The sequence below is a fragment of the Barbatula barbatula genome, assembly GCF_947034865.1.
Source record: "Barbatula barbatula genome assembly, chromosome: 20".
NCBI classification, from domain to species: domain Eukaryota; kingdom Metazoa; phylum Chordata; class Actinopteri; order Cypriniformes; family Nemacheilidae; genus Barbatula; species Barbatula barbatula.
The window spans coordinates 3,007,075-3,022,656 of record NC_136783.1 but is presented as its reverse complement, the minus strand read 5'-3'; the positions used below and the strand labels follow the sequence as shown (position 1 = coordinate 3,022,656).

The 15,582-nt window shown below is 39.6% G+C and overlaps 2 protein-coding genes and 1 long non-coding RNA gene across 3 annotated transcripts in view; 2 read left to right on the top strand and 1 right to left on the bottom strand.

Annotated features, from left to right (window-relative positions):
* Positions 1 to 95: 95 nt before the first annotated feature.
* Positions 96 to 2,300, bottom strand: acot8 (acyl-CoA thioesterase 8). Its single transcript, XM_079483211.1, has 6 exons — positions 2,141 to 2,300; positions 1,748 to 1,884; positions 1,442 to 1,667; positions 1,193 to 1,350; positions 869 to 1,060; positions 96 to 781 (listed from the first exon to the last, which is right to left on the bottom strand). The coding sequence occupies exons 1-6, from the start codon at positions 2,263 to 2,265 to the stop codon at positions 666 to 668; spliced, it is 954 nt and encodes a 317-aa protein (XP_079339337.1). The 5' UTR covers positions 2,266 to 2,300; the 3' UTR covers positions 96 to 665.
* Positions 2,301 to 2,317: 17 nt separating this feature from the next.
* Positions 2,318 to 6,859, top strand: LOC306909480. The gene is made up of 4 exons (XR_013788082.1): positions 2,318 to 2,573; positions 3,804 to 3,936; positions 4,292 to 4,355; positions 4,439 to 6,859. It is a non-coding gene; the product is annotated as an uncharacterized lncRNA (long non-coding RNA).
* Positions 6,860 to 7,283: 424 nt separating this feature from the next.
* The window catches only part of phactr3b (phosphatase and actin regulator 3b), a 46,379-nt gene continuing 38,080 nt past the window's right edge, over positions 7,284 to 15,582 (top strand). The window contains exon 1 of the mRNA XM_079483209.1: positions 7,284 to 7,536. Within this exon, the coding sequence (XP_079339335.1) occupies positions 7,431 to 7,536 (106 nt within the window). The 5' untranslated portion in view covers positions 7,284 to 7,430. The remainder of the gene's footprint in view (positions 7,537 to 15,582) is intronic.

Here is a 15,582-nt window from a genome sequence, read left to right as displayed (position 1 = left end):
AAGAATGTTGTAATTTTGTAAAATGTGAGAAATTAAGGTAAAAGGAGTGTGTGCGCAAAATGAAAGCATGTTTAAAACTAGCTACTAGTAATTCTGGGTTAATTTAATGTTTTAATAAAAATGTCAAGTACTGTATTCATGCCACCTGCACTTCATAAGTTATGTGTAACATGCATGTTCAGATGCTGACCAAATGAGTCACACACAACACAACACAACTGTTGGTAAATATTTATTAACAACTTAAAAAAAAAAATTATTAAGACTTAAAAAAGATTGGTTCAGAATATTACTTTACATGAGTCCTTACAAACTTACAATTGCACTTTTGTTTCATAAAAAAAGAGCAAGGCATTCTTAATTTAAAACACTAAATCACAGTCTTCAAATAAAAGTCATTACACTTTTACCTGTTAGTGCAAGTGACAAACAAGTACATAAGTGCTGTTTTTGTCATAATCATATGACACTGCAAGCCAATGTGCAATACAGCAGACATCATGACCTCTGGGAGGTCATTGCCAGTATTAGTTCATTTTCAAACAACTTATACAATGACATTGTGCATTTTAACATGACAAGCAAAAACATGAATTACAAAACGGTTACCAGACATCTCAGTTAGTCACTGCAGTATTATTTAAAATGAATATATGTTAGGTCCTTTATAATTTACTTTGAGACATGGCCTTGACTCTCATAACACCTTCCTGAGCGCAGGAAACTGCAAGCACACCATCCTGTCTCCACATGCGGCCCTGAACGAAACCTCTGCTGCCTCCTGATGTGGAATAAAACAAGAAAGATTATGAGAACTAAATAGATGGATCAGAACGTATGCAGGAATAGAAGAAAAACAGGTGCTGACCTGCCCAGGGGCTCTCACATTCATACAGCATCCATTCATCTGCTCTGAACGTGCTGTGAAACCACATGGCATGATCCAGAGAGGCTGAAAACTGAGCCCTGTACTTTGGGTAAGGTAACAACGCTGTGCCCAGCAAAAAATAGTCGGAAACATACGCCGCTACACAACAGTGCAGTTTCATGTCACCCTTTCCTAAAATACAAGACGATAAAAAGTCAAATAACAAGACAAATCTACAAAGTCGGGTTGTTACACGAACATATTTGGTGCTGAATGGCAGCGACTGATCATAAAGTATTTTTTCAATAAATTAATTGTTTTTACCAATATGTCCTCTCGCTCGTACCCAAAACAGTTTCTTTGGTTCCATGGCAGTGCGTCTGTAAAAATCAGGTGGATTGATGGGTTTGATCTCAATAGGAACTTCGTCAGCCAGTATTTTATTTAGTCCCTGTCGTGCATTGTCTGCCAGATTTGGGTCACTGTAAAACAAAAAACAACGGCGTTATTAACGCACGATAGAAACAATCATTCAGTCATTGTATAGTGAACACATCTGTGCTGCGACGACACCTGAGGTAACGCTGAATAAGTTCCTCTATAGTAAGTAGTGAATCGGGCGGGGGGACGGTGGGCATGATGAACTGATGCTCAAGTGGACTGGGCTGGATCATGTGAAAGGACGCCTGACAGATCAGTATGGGCTGACCGTGCTGAATGGCTTTAACGGATCGCACGCAGAAACTTCGGCCATCGCGAGTCCTCTCCACTTGATACAGCACAGGCACCGACGGGTCTCCTGGAACAAAGTCAAGAAGCAACATTTACACGCATATACACACTGTATATGGTTTTAAGTGATTGTTGGACTGCTCTTACCTGCCCTAACAAAGTAACAGTGCAGTGAATGAGCATAGACATTTTCACTGACAGATTTGGCTGCAGCCACCAGAGCCTGTCCAACAATCTGGCCTCCGAAAAGACGTCTGGTGCGAGGAATCCAGTGATGGGTCCCTCTTTATCCAAAAAGAATGCATACGTCAAAGAGTGGTATTACAAAGAATGTCATTGTACAGTAAGGTCCACTGTTTCATATATGGGCCATGTAAGCGTTGTTTAAACATTAGTTAAAAGGAATGATGAAAACCGTTGCCTTGGATGGTAAAATGAACATTAGTTAAGGATTACAGGCATTATGATCCACTAAGTACACATGGAAAACTCGTGGGGCAGGAGCACATTGACATACATTTTGAAAACGGAACTCTTTACCTGTATAGGTCGGTGTCGAGTTTGTCTAAATTTAAGACACTTGTAACTAGTACACTTCTGAGGTCAGCAGCCGAAGACTCAAGTTGCGGCTTTTCAGTTTGTGTTTCTTTACAGCTGTCAGCCATATTGAAAGACCACGTGACTCTGAGTCTGAGAAGACCCCGCCCCGTTCAACCTGAGACGGGGCGAATTTCAATCGGAAGTGAGCACACTTCTCGTGCCCTAGCAGTGCTCACTGCGAGTTCAGAGATCCAGAAGAAGAAACTCTGTAGGGACAAAGGCTATAGAATACCAACAGGCGAAACTCTGGTGCGTTTTGGGAAACAGCGCGGCCGCCATTTTGGGGTGAAAATGCTTGATAACTGACATGGTTTCTGGCGAGCCAAGGCTTTTGCTATTTTTGGCAAAGCAGCTGATATTGTCATGGCGACAGGTAAAAGCTATATAACACTACCTCTACTTTCAATATGATCCTTTTCCACAAGTGTACATACAATCTGTTACTATGTATATTCTAATACGTACTACACTGTACAATGTCTCTTATATGTAATTATCCCCCGTTTTCTGTACAATAGTCTTTTATTTTATATATGCATATTTTAGAATTTTTAAAAAGATTTTTACTGTAAATCTTATTATATTTGTATTGTCATTGTGTTGAATGTCTGTATTAGAAGCTTCCAACACCAAAGAATAGGCCTACTCTATGTGTGCAAGCACACTTGGCAATAAAGCTCTAGTCTTGTTAACTTATAAAGTATTGGTGCTACCTCTTTGTGTCTTGTCTTTGTGTTCCCAGATCTGCAGAAAATTCTCTCATAACATCCAAGCTATGATGATTCGATATAAAGGGTGTTCCAAAACACAGAAAGAAACTTAGGGCGTGTTCACTTGTAGTACGTTTCGTTTGGACCAAAAAAATCCTTGTTCGCTTAGCGTTCACACTGGCATTTTAACAGCGAACCAAAGATATCGAACCCGCTTACGTGTAAATAAGTCGCAACGTGATTAGACAGCTTTTATCATTTACATTTTAAAACAGAATTTACCAGACATCCAAAACAATGCTGTATATATTTTAGACAATATCTTTAGCACATCTCTTCATATTTCAACTTTTCCTGACGTAAATTACACATGTTTTCATTGTACACTATTTGCAGTTGCTCAAACAACAAAAAATGAGATGAAGTTATTTCGGATACCAGATGATGGTGTTTTTAGGTGCATACCTGCCCTGCCCCAGGGTGGCCTGCGGGCAAATGCCATGAAGGCGATAAGTGGGCCAGAGAAAGTTCCTTTTCTCATGCCGCCTTATTTGCATAGCTCTGGCAGTATGGTTAATTTGTTATGGACATAGTACGATGCATGCATCAGATCATACGATAGGGAATTAAGAGAGGAGTAGTTACATAATAAACACGCTATGCCGTGAATTATGTTAAACTGTGAATCATCCCAACGTATGAGTACAACAAAGCCTAAACTTGCATCATTACTGGTTACAGGCAACTTCAGATGGCAAGAACGCCAACACACAACAAAGATATTTACTTATATTTATAAAAAGGACAGTTTAGTGTAGTTTTGTCACAGAAGTTCCTCTGGCTAGCATCAGAAGGGGAACTGTGTGATATGTTCTTTAACGGCTTACTTCTAGCAAAAGGGCCTCTGGAACCCCTGGAGAGATGATGGTCATAAAACTTTGGAGAAGCACCAGGTATCTGGCTATTTGAAGCCGACTTCTCTCTCTGTGATCTAGGCGACCCCCAAGCAAGGTCTGCAAAACTCTGGTGAGGGGCACGTTTTATGACATGATATGATATAGCATTTGGCAATACCAGGCTCTACAATACTCAAAGGCACACTCCTTTCGACCTGTATACTGTGTTGTTATATCCAGATTCTATTTAAATTTTTTACATAAAATGTACTTTGATTTAACTTTGAGCAATTTTGGACCCAATTGGAATTTTGTCATTTCCCTGTGCATTTTATTTTAAATTAACCATTTTTCTTTACAGTGAATTAGATATATCATGCTGTATGTACACTCACCTAAAGGATTATTAGGAAGACCTGTTCATTTTCTCATTAATGCAATTATCTAATCAACCAATAACATGGCAGTTGCTTCAATGCATTTAGGGGTGTGGTCCTGGTCAAGAAAATCTCTTGAACTCCAAACTGAATGTCAGAATGGGAAAGAAAGGTGATTTAAGCACTTTTGAGCTTGGCATGGTTGTTGGTGCCAGAGGGGCCGGTCTGAGTATTTCACAATTTCACCATTTCTAGGGTTTACAAAGAACGGTGTGAAAAGGAAAAAACATCCAGTATGCGGCAGTCCTGTGGGCGAAAATGCCTTGTTGATGCTAGAGGTCAGAGGAGAATGGGCCGACTGATTCAAGCTGATAGAAGAGCAACTTTGACTGAAATATCCACTCGTTACAACCGAGGTATGCAGCAAAGCATTTGTGAAGCCACAACACGCAAAACCTTGAGGCGGATGGGCTACAACAGCAGAAGACCCCACCGGGTACCACTCATCTCCACTACAAATAGGAAAAAGAGCCTACAATTTGCACGAGCTCACCAAAATTGGACAGTTGAAGACTGGAAAAATGTTGCCTGGTCTGATGAGTCTCGATTTCTGTTGAGACATTCAGATGGTAGAGTCAGAATTTGGCGTAAACAGAATGAGAACATGCATCCATCATGCCTTGTTACCAATGTACAGGCTGGTGGTGGTGTAATGGTGTGGGGGATGTTTTCTTGGCACACTTTAGGCCCCTTAGTACCAATTGGGGATCGTTTGAACGCCACGGCCTACCTGAGCATTGTTTCTGACCATGTCCATCCCTTTATGACCCCCATGTACCCATCCTCTGATGGCTACTTCCAGCAGGATAATGCACCATGTCACAAAGCTCGAATAATTTCAAATTGGTTTCTTGAACATGACTATGAGTTCACTGTACTAAAATGGCCCCCACAGTCACCAGATCTCAACCCAATAGAACATCTTTGGGATGTGGTGGAACAGGAGCTTCGTGCCCTGGATGTGAATCCCACAAATCTCCATCAACTGCAAGATGTTATCCTATCAATATGGGCCAACATTTCTAAAGAATGCTTTCAGCACCTTGTTGAATCAATCCCATCTAGAATTAAGGCAGTTCTGAAGGCAAAAGGGGGTCAAACACACTATTAGTGTGGTGTTCCTAATAATCCTTTAGGTGAGTGTATGTGTTGTATGTAACCAGCTCTCATCCTTTCTCACCCAGAACAACCTCCTGGATAGCAACCAGTCTGGTTTCAAGAGCGGCCATTCCACTTAGTCTGCACTGCTCTCGCTCATTGAAGCCCTGAGACTGGAAAGAAGCGCCTCTAATTCATTCTTATCCTACTGGATCTAACCTTGCAAAAACAGAACTGCTTGTAATCCCGGCCGAGACAAAGACTCATCACAACTTCTCCTGTAGAGCCCTCATCTACAATATTAGGGAAATTAGACCTTTCCTATCAGAGCGTGCAACGCAAGTCCTAGTCCAGGCTCTGGTTCTGTCCAGACTGGACTATTCCAATGCGCAACTGGCTGGACTTCCAACTTGCACAACCAAACCTCTAGAGATGGTCAAGAATGCAGCAGCAAGAATGGTCTTCAGTGAACAGAAGAGAGCACACGCCACTGCTCTCTTCATTAAGTTACATTGGCTCCCTATAGTGGCACGCATCAAATTCAAGACTCTGCTCTTGGCCTTCAAGACCACCACTGGTTCGAAACCCCCATATCTTCTCTCGCTAATGCATTCCAGCCTTCCAACTTAGCTCTGTATACTTTGGTAGGCTATACGAGACCACTTATGCTTTTTGTTGTCCTTATGTTGTTCCAATTGCTTCCCTTGTTTACCTCATCTGTAAGTATCATAACATCTCATCCACCCAGATATTTTGAATAACGTATTTTGGGGCACTTTAGACCACTATTGTAATTTTTCCGATACTATGGTACTATGGAACAATCCCTTTAAGGCAAACTTGCACTTTACGTTCATCTTGCCACTGCATATTTGATGTATTCATAAAGTAAGTGTTGAATTTGTTAGACCTGTCTGCCTTTAATGTCATTGTCACTTTTCTCTCAAAATACTATGATTTAAATGTGTATCTTATTTTTTTTATGTGACCCCTATCCTCTATCACTTTGATCCACGTGCTCCTCATTATTTCCTTTGTTCAGTTCATTTTAATTTCAGCATTCGAAAGAATGTATCTATACAGTAACATACAGTATCCTACATTACCAGCTGAGGTATCACGATACCAAGTAGTAGGCCTTTATAATGCAGTGCAATGTTCATAATTCTACCCAAAGTAAACCAAACTTTCCTAAATACAAATATCTACATTAAAACACACGATGTACCACAGTAAATTGTATTATCCTGTAATATATTACCACTGTAAACATTTTGCAGAATGAATTCTATATGATCAATATACCGCATATATAACAAATTAAATGTATGCAGTATTAAATGAAGGGAAACATTAGGGTTGCTTGTAAATGTGAACCTGAAACGGCCAGTAGGTGGAGTCAGTGATTCATTCAAAACGGCCAGTATTGGGAAATTTAGTATCGCGGTGTTACCGGTATACCGTGCAGGTCTAAATCTCATGTTAGCTATTGATGTTAATAAAGTAATCTTTTCCAGTATATCTGATCTTTATCTGCATACTTAATACTTAACCTTATAGGCTACCGGCCAAAGGTGGAGGCAACATCAATATCATGATAAATATGTCCCCTATCAGTTAAAGCTCATTATTGCCCCCAAGTGGTGGCTTTTGTAGTATACAGTACACAACATAAGATTGGCACCTGTATATTAATAATGGCCCCACGCATGTGCCCACCAGAGGAAAAAATCGTAGAATCGCTCCGGTTACAGTATCGACACCTAATAGAAAACCACGAGGTTCACGTTGAATGTGTGTAATGTGCATGTCAAAAAAAGACAAACCAGACCACCACGATCGATACGTTTTATTACTCCAGATACTTGAGATAATCTTCCCTTTTCATGTGAGGTACATCAGTGTGGGCTCTCCATCAACACGCTCGCTCGCGCGCTCGCTCACACACGCACGCGCACACGCACCCGGGTCGTCCTCCTCCAGTGCGGCTGTCTCTGTCCGGCTGAATAACATCCATCGCTGCCGTACGGTCTCCGCTCATATATTTTAACAGGCAGATCGGTGTTTTATATTCCGTCCTCTCATCTCCATGGCCGCATCGGATGGTTTAGAGGATTGCATTGTGCAGAGAGGGAGATCTCAAAGTGACCCGAGCATCCTCACCGACACGCTTGTCATTTATACGAACAGCACAGGTGAGTGACACTCTTATACGTTGAAGAGAAATCATTGTTAAATCAACGCCATACTGTATATAAGTGCGATTTTCTCCTTGAGACAAGGTTTAGGGATAGACTGCGGTATGGAGACGCGCAACAGCCTCTGTTATACTAAAAATAAAATGTATTGCAAAAGACCGGCAAGACAGCAAGATGCAGAAAATGCATCACATATGTCGTTGATGATGTTGACGGACGGTGGAGGAATATGAAACGCAACTGTGCGACATTTATCGTTTCGTTATGGATAATGTGTTGAGTGTTGGTGCTGATGCTGATGCTGCTGTGACGCGCTGGGCTTCCCCGTGACTGATGAATGCTCTGAGACGCAGTATGTCCAGCATGATGACTTTATTCCCGTAAAGACCTTAAATGTCTCACATGATATAACAGATATGCATCTCTGTTTCACACTGACCTTGTTTCTATTGAGGAATAGACTGTGATTCGTCTAGAAGACGAGGGATGAGCCATCATTACTTCAACTTCTAAAAACACAGGACTCGTTGTGTCCATCACAAAGGCAGTCCGTTTCTTTCTCAGCTTTAATTGTTGAATGCTTATATATTTCATTGTATGTTGAGCTATTTGTTTAACTATTTACTGTAATGCACATGTATGTGAAGCAATGTCCAGTGACACTGTCATTTTTTGCTGCAGTTATGCAGCTAGTTGCCAATAACTTACTTTAGATTTAGATTTATCTCATTTATTGGCAACAGTTTGTTCAAAGATAAATGAACATTTAACATTAACACGTCTTTATCTTTACAGAAACAAACTAACAAATAACAGCTTTATCCATAGCATTCTGCAAACCAGAGATCCTCATAAATCTTTTTCAGTTGTTTTTTTCTAAATGTGGTTCCCAGAATGCTTTGCATGAGGCTGTAATTTATAGTTTTTTCTCTATGAAAAAAGACTAATGTTCATTTCTCTTTGAACAAACTGCTGCCAGTAATACTATAATTTCTACAGAATTTGTTTACAGTGTATGATTGTAATCGTGAATTACCAATAGTAAGAGCTGTTGACTTTGTCGAAACAGTCATTTACTTTGGTGTTATTTTCCATGCCAGTAAAACAGATTCAAGTATTTATTAGTGGAAACTCTCTCACCGTGGAAGGCTAATGTGGAATAAGAGATTGAAATGTGTTAAAAGCTCTTTGTTTGTACACAGACAGCTGGTGAACATTTATCCTTGGATTCAGAGTTGATGGCACTGTCCCGATAATGTACCGATGACACAAAATGTGTTGACGTAGTTACTTCACTAAGCTAACTGAAGCATGACTGGTATAGAAACTTTGAATTGAAGTGGTCTAATGTACTGCATACTTCACAGTTCTGAAGTGCGCAAAGCAAAGTCTGAATGTTATTTATGTCCTCTTGTCGGCAAGAAATGTATATTCGCTATCGTAGTGTAAACGAAAGAGAATGATGGCTATAGACTGCTGGATTGCAAACAAAACTGGCAAGTACTTTTTCAATCTGAAAAGTTGTATTGGCTGGTTTGTACGTGTGTAGAATGCATTGTAAATCGTGTTAAAATAATAAATTATATTATAACCTTACTAACACAGTGCATTCGTAACCGTTTAAATGACCTCTGTTAGTTTGCCATTAGTTGAGATGCTAAGAGCATCACTTGTCATTGTTGAAGTGTATGTAGTTCGCAAAGGTTCAAGGATTTGAGGAGATTTCTTTCCAAAAAGACACATAAAATGAGAGCAGGTCTAAATATTAACTGCATTCTGCATAAGATCATGCGTCACAGCACTGACTGTCATTGACTAGGCCTTTCTCTTGTGTTTTGCTGGTGAGACGGAACCCTTTCATCTCCGCAGCAAACCCTCCTCAGCTTTGTTCTCTCCTCTTGAGCCCGTACTTAAGAAACAGAGCCAAAAACCCTCATTCGGAAGAAAACAGAACAGATACAGGGAGAAGGAGAGGACATGTATGGAGTTACCTAACTAGACAGAGCATCAGCTGTACAGACTTGAATGAACCAAACAGAAAAAGGTGCGACGCAGAATGCTGTTTTACCATTGAGCTTGAAGAGGACTGCAAAAAATCTTTATAATTTCTTTTAAATAAAGAGTATTGTAAATTATAAAGAAAATTTAAGGGAGCCTGTAAAATATGGGGTGAAAGACAATAAGGTTTCTTAAGATAAATTCAAAGGAGAAGCCTGTTTTCACCTTAAGCCAAACACAGTATAATGTAATTGCAATTCAAGCTTAAATCGAACAATAATGAGTGAAGTTTATGTTTAAAACAAAAAAAATGCGATTTGCTAATCCCATACATATTCTATCAATTTAATCAGGTTAGTTTTGGTTGCCTTATGATGTTTTTTACTGCAAAACCGATCAAAAATCCTGAATCAGAAAAGGTTTTCTTCTGCACAGCCCACACTGACTGATCATTGACCTGTTCGTTGCACTGTTAGTTCTCTCAAACATTCATCACCGCTGACCGTACAGGTGCATATTAAGAGCCCTTCTTCCACACTGTGGTGGGCATCAATAAGCCGTTGAAGGGTCTTCAGTGGCAGCTCTGTTATGTACTCGACTCAATGTGGATCCTGACTCATCCTCTGTTCTTTCAGGTTGGTGGAGCAATACTTTGTGCAGGCCATGAGCTGTAATTTCCACTGAAATCCTCACACGTAATGGATTCTCTGAACAGGCTCATATTGTAATGATTTCTGTATTTGATATTCTAACCAGCACACGTCTACATAAATGGTGATACGGTATAGTGGTAAAACTCAGCTGACTGGAAACCCTGAGCTTACGGTTTGGATGGTCTCTCTAGATAACGTTGTTTAATAAGGCATCACAATTGCGTGCAGTATAGCGTGCAGTAGCCCCTCCCACTTTTACAGGAATGTTTTTAATCTGAACAAAAATTGCAGGATGCAGAAAGAAACATTTGTGACTGTCCGATGGCTCTAACTATAACCACACATATGTTGAACCACACAATTTTTATTGAACCGTTTAAAAATGTCGACATGACAAATTGGGCAGCTCATTCGTTAACTCCTCCCCTTCAACTGTCAATCAACTGTAAATTTGATTTCTAACTGAAACTCCCACTATTGTAGATCCTACCAATCTGGAGTGACAAGCACAATGGGGGAATACGAGACCTTGGAATGGTGCGACTAGACAATCAGATTGAAGTATTCCAGAGCGCCGTGTCATTTTAAACAATTCCTGTTGTTTTAAACAATAGCATTTATCTATCAACTACATGGCAACCTGGACTCCCTGGTAGAAGAGATATTTTATCTCAACGGGACCTTCCTGGTTTAAATAAATAAATAAAATCGAGCACCCTAGAAACCACATAGTATTACCCCAGCAACGACATTGTGGTGGTGACTTTGGTATGGACAGCCAACATTGTTCTTTCACTGTATACTGATGTGAGACCAGTACATCCACATTTGAAGGGTCCGAATGAGTCAAGTTATGAAGCTTTCCATGCTGACCGTGTTGCTCCAGGATGTCGTGATCTAGATTAGCGATCTCCTCTAATCCTCACGAACCCATTGGATCAGTTTCAGTCAAAACAAAGAAGACTTCCCCACTTTTACTCGCAGTTCTGTCTTGAAATGATCCACTTATTTTAGGACTGTTGGTTCGAGTAAGAATAAAGATAAGAATGTCAACCCTACAGTCTGAATCATCAGTATAAATGTTTCATTAATAAGGTGTCTATATTTAGCCGTTGTATGGTTCTGGTTAATATTCAGGGCAGTGATTAATTCAGGGCATGAGAAGAATGAGCTCCTCAAAGAGAACAGTAACCCTGGTGTCTGCACTTCACACGTCTAGTATGTATGTTAAGGCAAAAGTATAGTTCTGGCGGGACATGTACAACAGCGCATGCGTGAAAACATGTTGAATCAGCTGAGTCCATTCAGTGACATACTGCGCATGGGTCGAACTTGTCTAATTCATTCCCTGACTCCTTATACATTTGAACAGGTCCATGTTCTTAGTATTCATATACATTTTACATTATATAACTGAAAAAGACTAATAAACTAACATTAATTCAATGATATTATTAAATATTTGAAAGATTTTTATTTAGTTATGGTGAATGAAATGATGACTATTATACCGCCTGAATTATTATTGTGTAACTTTAACATTTGCATCCAAGGAAATTTCTAAATTTAACAAAATATGCTTTATTTTGATCATATTGTAAATATTATTCAAATTTTAAGACAAGTTTCATACTGTTAGGACACTTTAGAAGTCCAGCCGTCTTAGGTAAGCTTATAATAATATTCGATCATATATTATTTATTAATTTAGCAGACTTACAATTGAAGAAGTATTTAACATTTAGCTTTAAGAGCCAACTAGGTATAAACTGCATACAGAACTATGTTGTAGCATCACTATATTTTGCATTTTTTGTGCGCTGTATATGCATTCATTTTATGTAGCGGTACAGCTGGATATCAGGACATTAATAAATGAGAGTCATTTGACATTATCTGAGTCACACTGCGAAGTGTTATAAAAAAGCGACGGGTCTATAAAAAGGCACCTGCCTGTCCGTTCCCTTGAGGATTAAAATAATGGTGCTAAAGAGTGAGGTTAAGAGTGGAGTAACTCTGCCAGATAGATCTGCAGGGAGGAAAATGTCTACACAGCCTCTGTGGAAGTACTGCTGAGATGACAATTCATTCAGTTTGTCTACGCTGTGGAAAGCCAGAGAACAAACATGGTGTATGTACATGAGTTTTTGGTACCATCCCAAAACAAGTCGGACCTCGAACTTCAGAGGAATATGTGAAATCCGATTAGTCGTGAGGGAATTACGTCGTGTCATCCAGACTGTAACTACGGAGCATGATATCAAGGGCAATTGTTACCTGGCCACCTGGCTGACAGCAGGGGGTTATGGGTGTACTGTGCTTTGGGCAAGGTCACTGATGACCCATCAATCTTCAGTGACCTTCAGTGTAACTGTACGTGTGTGGGGAGCTTAAAGAGCAAGAGATAAATAGAGATATACCTTCACTTGTCACTTTGTGATTTAAGACAGCATAACTGTGCATTCACACCACCGGTGACTGTGTCGCTGAGTCACCAGTCATGTCATTACATGGCGTTAGAGACGGATGACCCCAGCTTCACTGCTTTACTCGCATTGGTAGTTGCTTCCGAAAATCGCAGATCATTTGCATAAAGAACAAAATCTGTATACATTTCTTTGTTCTGATGAACACTGTGTTCTCTGTGTTTAACCAAACAAATGAATTGATACAGATTTGGAACAACTAAAGAGTGAGTAATTCATGACAGAATATTCCTTTTTGGGTGAACTATCTCTTTAAATTCTAATGCGATGTGGCCAATTCAAGGATTAATACCATATTTATAGTAATAAATTATTTAAATAATGAACAATTAAATGAATCTTCCTTCATTTGGCGGTGATGGCCCGGCCTCCTTTACAGGGTGCTCCCCTGCCCCCTGCCTGACATGACTTGTTTTGTTAGTGGTGTTACTGTATATTCACTACATGAATAATACAGTTCTGTAATATAATAAAACCATATATTGCAAATTAACAATAAAAATAAAATGATATTAATCTTTAATCTTACTGATCTCTACAAGTTGGCTAACCAAAATGTAAGTCTGGCCTGAACATTTAGTATTTTGCTACATCACAGCGTGTGCTTAAAGGGCTTTATTCTCCAATGAGTTGTAATGGTTGTAATCTTTCACACTGACAGCTTGGACCCATATACTGGTGGCATGCAAAGATAACCCCACAAGTTCAACCTCACAGACAACCACAAGAGAATGATGCTGTCACTGATATGCGGTCATCGCCAGAACACAGATAAACCTCACTCACTCATTTCAAGCGGTTTGCTTTAGTGACAGTGAAAAGGGGCATCTAGAGAAAGTGGGAGTGTCTGTTTTATGGTGACCAGCTTGAAAAAGCAGACTTGAGAGAGTAGAGAGATTATCAACTGTATCTGTCACTCAAGTCTGTATCTGCCGCTCCTACACCCCTTGTATTGCCTTCACAAAAGGACAGTAAATCGCTTTCCTCTCATTGTCCTTCACAACTCCTTCCTGGTGGAACATTCTTCCTTACTCAATCCGGTCAACCACATCTTTCACAACCTTCAAAAAACGACTTAAAACCCATCTCTTCTGTGAAGACTTGACAGACAGATGAAAAAATACTCTCTCTTCTCTCAACATGTATCGGTCTGGCTGCTAACAGTAACCTGTTATTAGCACCTATTTTATTACTGCTCCTGTATGGCATATCGTTTATTGCTCCCTGAACTCTCTGTAAGTCACTTTGGATAAAAGCGTCTGCTAAATGACTAAATGTAAATGTCAAGTCTCTCTACACTTCATTAAATCGGCATCTGTGCACGCCGCCAGAAAGTCAAGTAGCTCAAAGAGATCCAGAGAAAGGACAGAAGATATGTTCTCTCTTTCTAGGACGCTGGTGGATATAACCGTCATAAAATTGCACTAATAGGGTCAACAAACCCCAATGATCAGTCAATGTTTGTCGGGGGAAAGACTTAGATTGCGGATAGCAGAAATTGTAGAAATGTTGGGTTGTTTCAACCTACCATTGTAACTTTGGTTTGAGAAGTGGGGGGGACACAAAATGAGGGAAAATGTTTTTTAATTGAATCCCATTTCCTGCATTTACATGCATTTAGGTACTACGGTGATACAAAATTCATGAAATAATGGATTTCCTGCATGAAATGAGCGAAGTGTGGATGGAGGGATTTTCTCCATATGGAATTCACTATTACAAACTCAAAATGCCTGTGTTTTGCATCGTTTTTGATTGTTTAAATTGATTAAATCATGAAACCGTGAACCGTGCACGTTGTTTTTATCGTGTAGCGAAAGTTGATGTTTATGAAAGGGGAAATGCGAGTATTGACTGAGAAACGGAGGAAAATTGCTTGTCACACAAGTTTCGTTAACCTCAAGGAGTTTTGTCAACTATGTCACGCTTATTTTTTTCTACATCTCCATAGCAATTTAACATTACCCTTAGGGAGTCCACTCAAAGACCATCATCCATGCAATCATGACTTTGTAAATGTTTCACGCACTGACCTAAATGCTTACAGAACTGAATATGCACATTTAAAATCCCACCCACCTGATCCTGCTCGATTATTCTGTATGAGAAACTCTTCACTGCACGAATTTATCAGAAAAGATGTGATTATTATAATGAATCGAGCCTAAAAAAGAGAGACGCTTTACATTTGCAATAGAGAGATTTTTCCTTTGTTTGGGAGATAATTGGGGCAGCATGCTGATGCCCAGCAGGGCGGATGTAACTGCTGCTCACCCACACATCAAAGAAAGCGTGAGAATGAGAGATTAAAACATTACGGAGCACGCTCATGGAGAGAGAGAAAGAGACAGAAAGAGTTCATGAGTCAAGACACATCATCATCATCATCATCATCATCATCCAATGATTGTGCCCAAATTTACACATAATTGAAAAACATCAGCATGCTACAGCAAGATGTTTGCCGGTTCAAATATATCTTCAATATTTTAGCTCCAGGAGGTCCCGTGTATATTGTTTAACTTTAATAATTATTTAAAAGTATTTTTAGCACACGTCTATACATGTCATTTATATCATGTTGTTTACATACAGGTTATAGCAGGTGTATTCTTCAGAAATGTGGAAAAACCATTCAGTTTCTCTCTCCAAATCAGGGATTTCTATTTCACACTTTTTGAAAAAGTTTTTCCTTTGCGTCTTTGAAATGTTTCACGTACACACGACAGAGTTATCAAAATGATCTGAATTCACATGGATCTGGGAAAACGAGTAAAAATGCTGTAGTGTGCATGCCAGGCCAATGGATGGTGCTGTTGCGCTATAAAGAAACCCTTTTCACACCCCTTTTTTAAGCTAAAAGCGTTTTTGGCTGCGTGTATGTGCGTTTATAGTTTGTGTATATA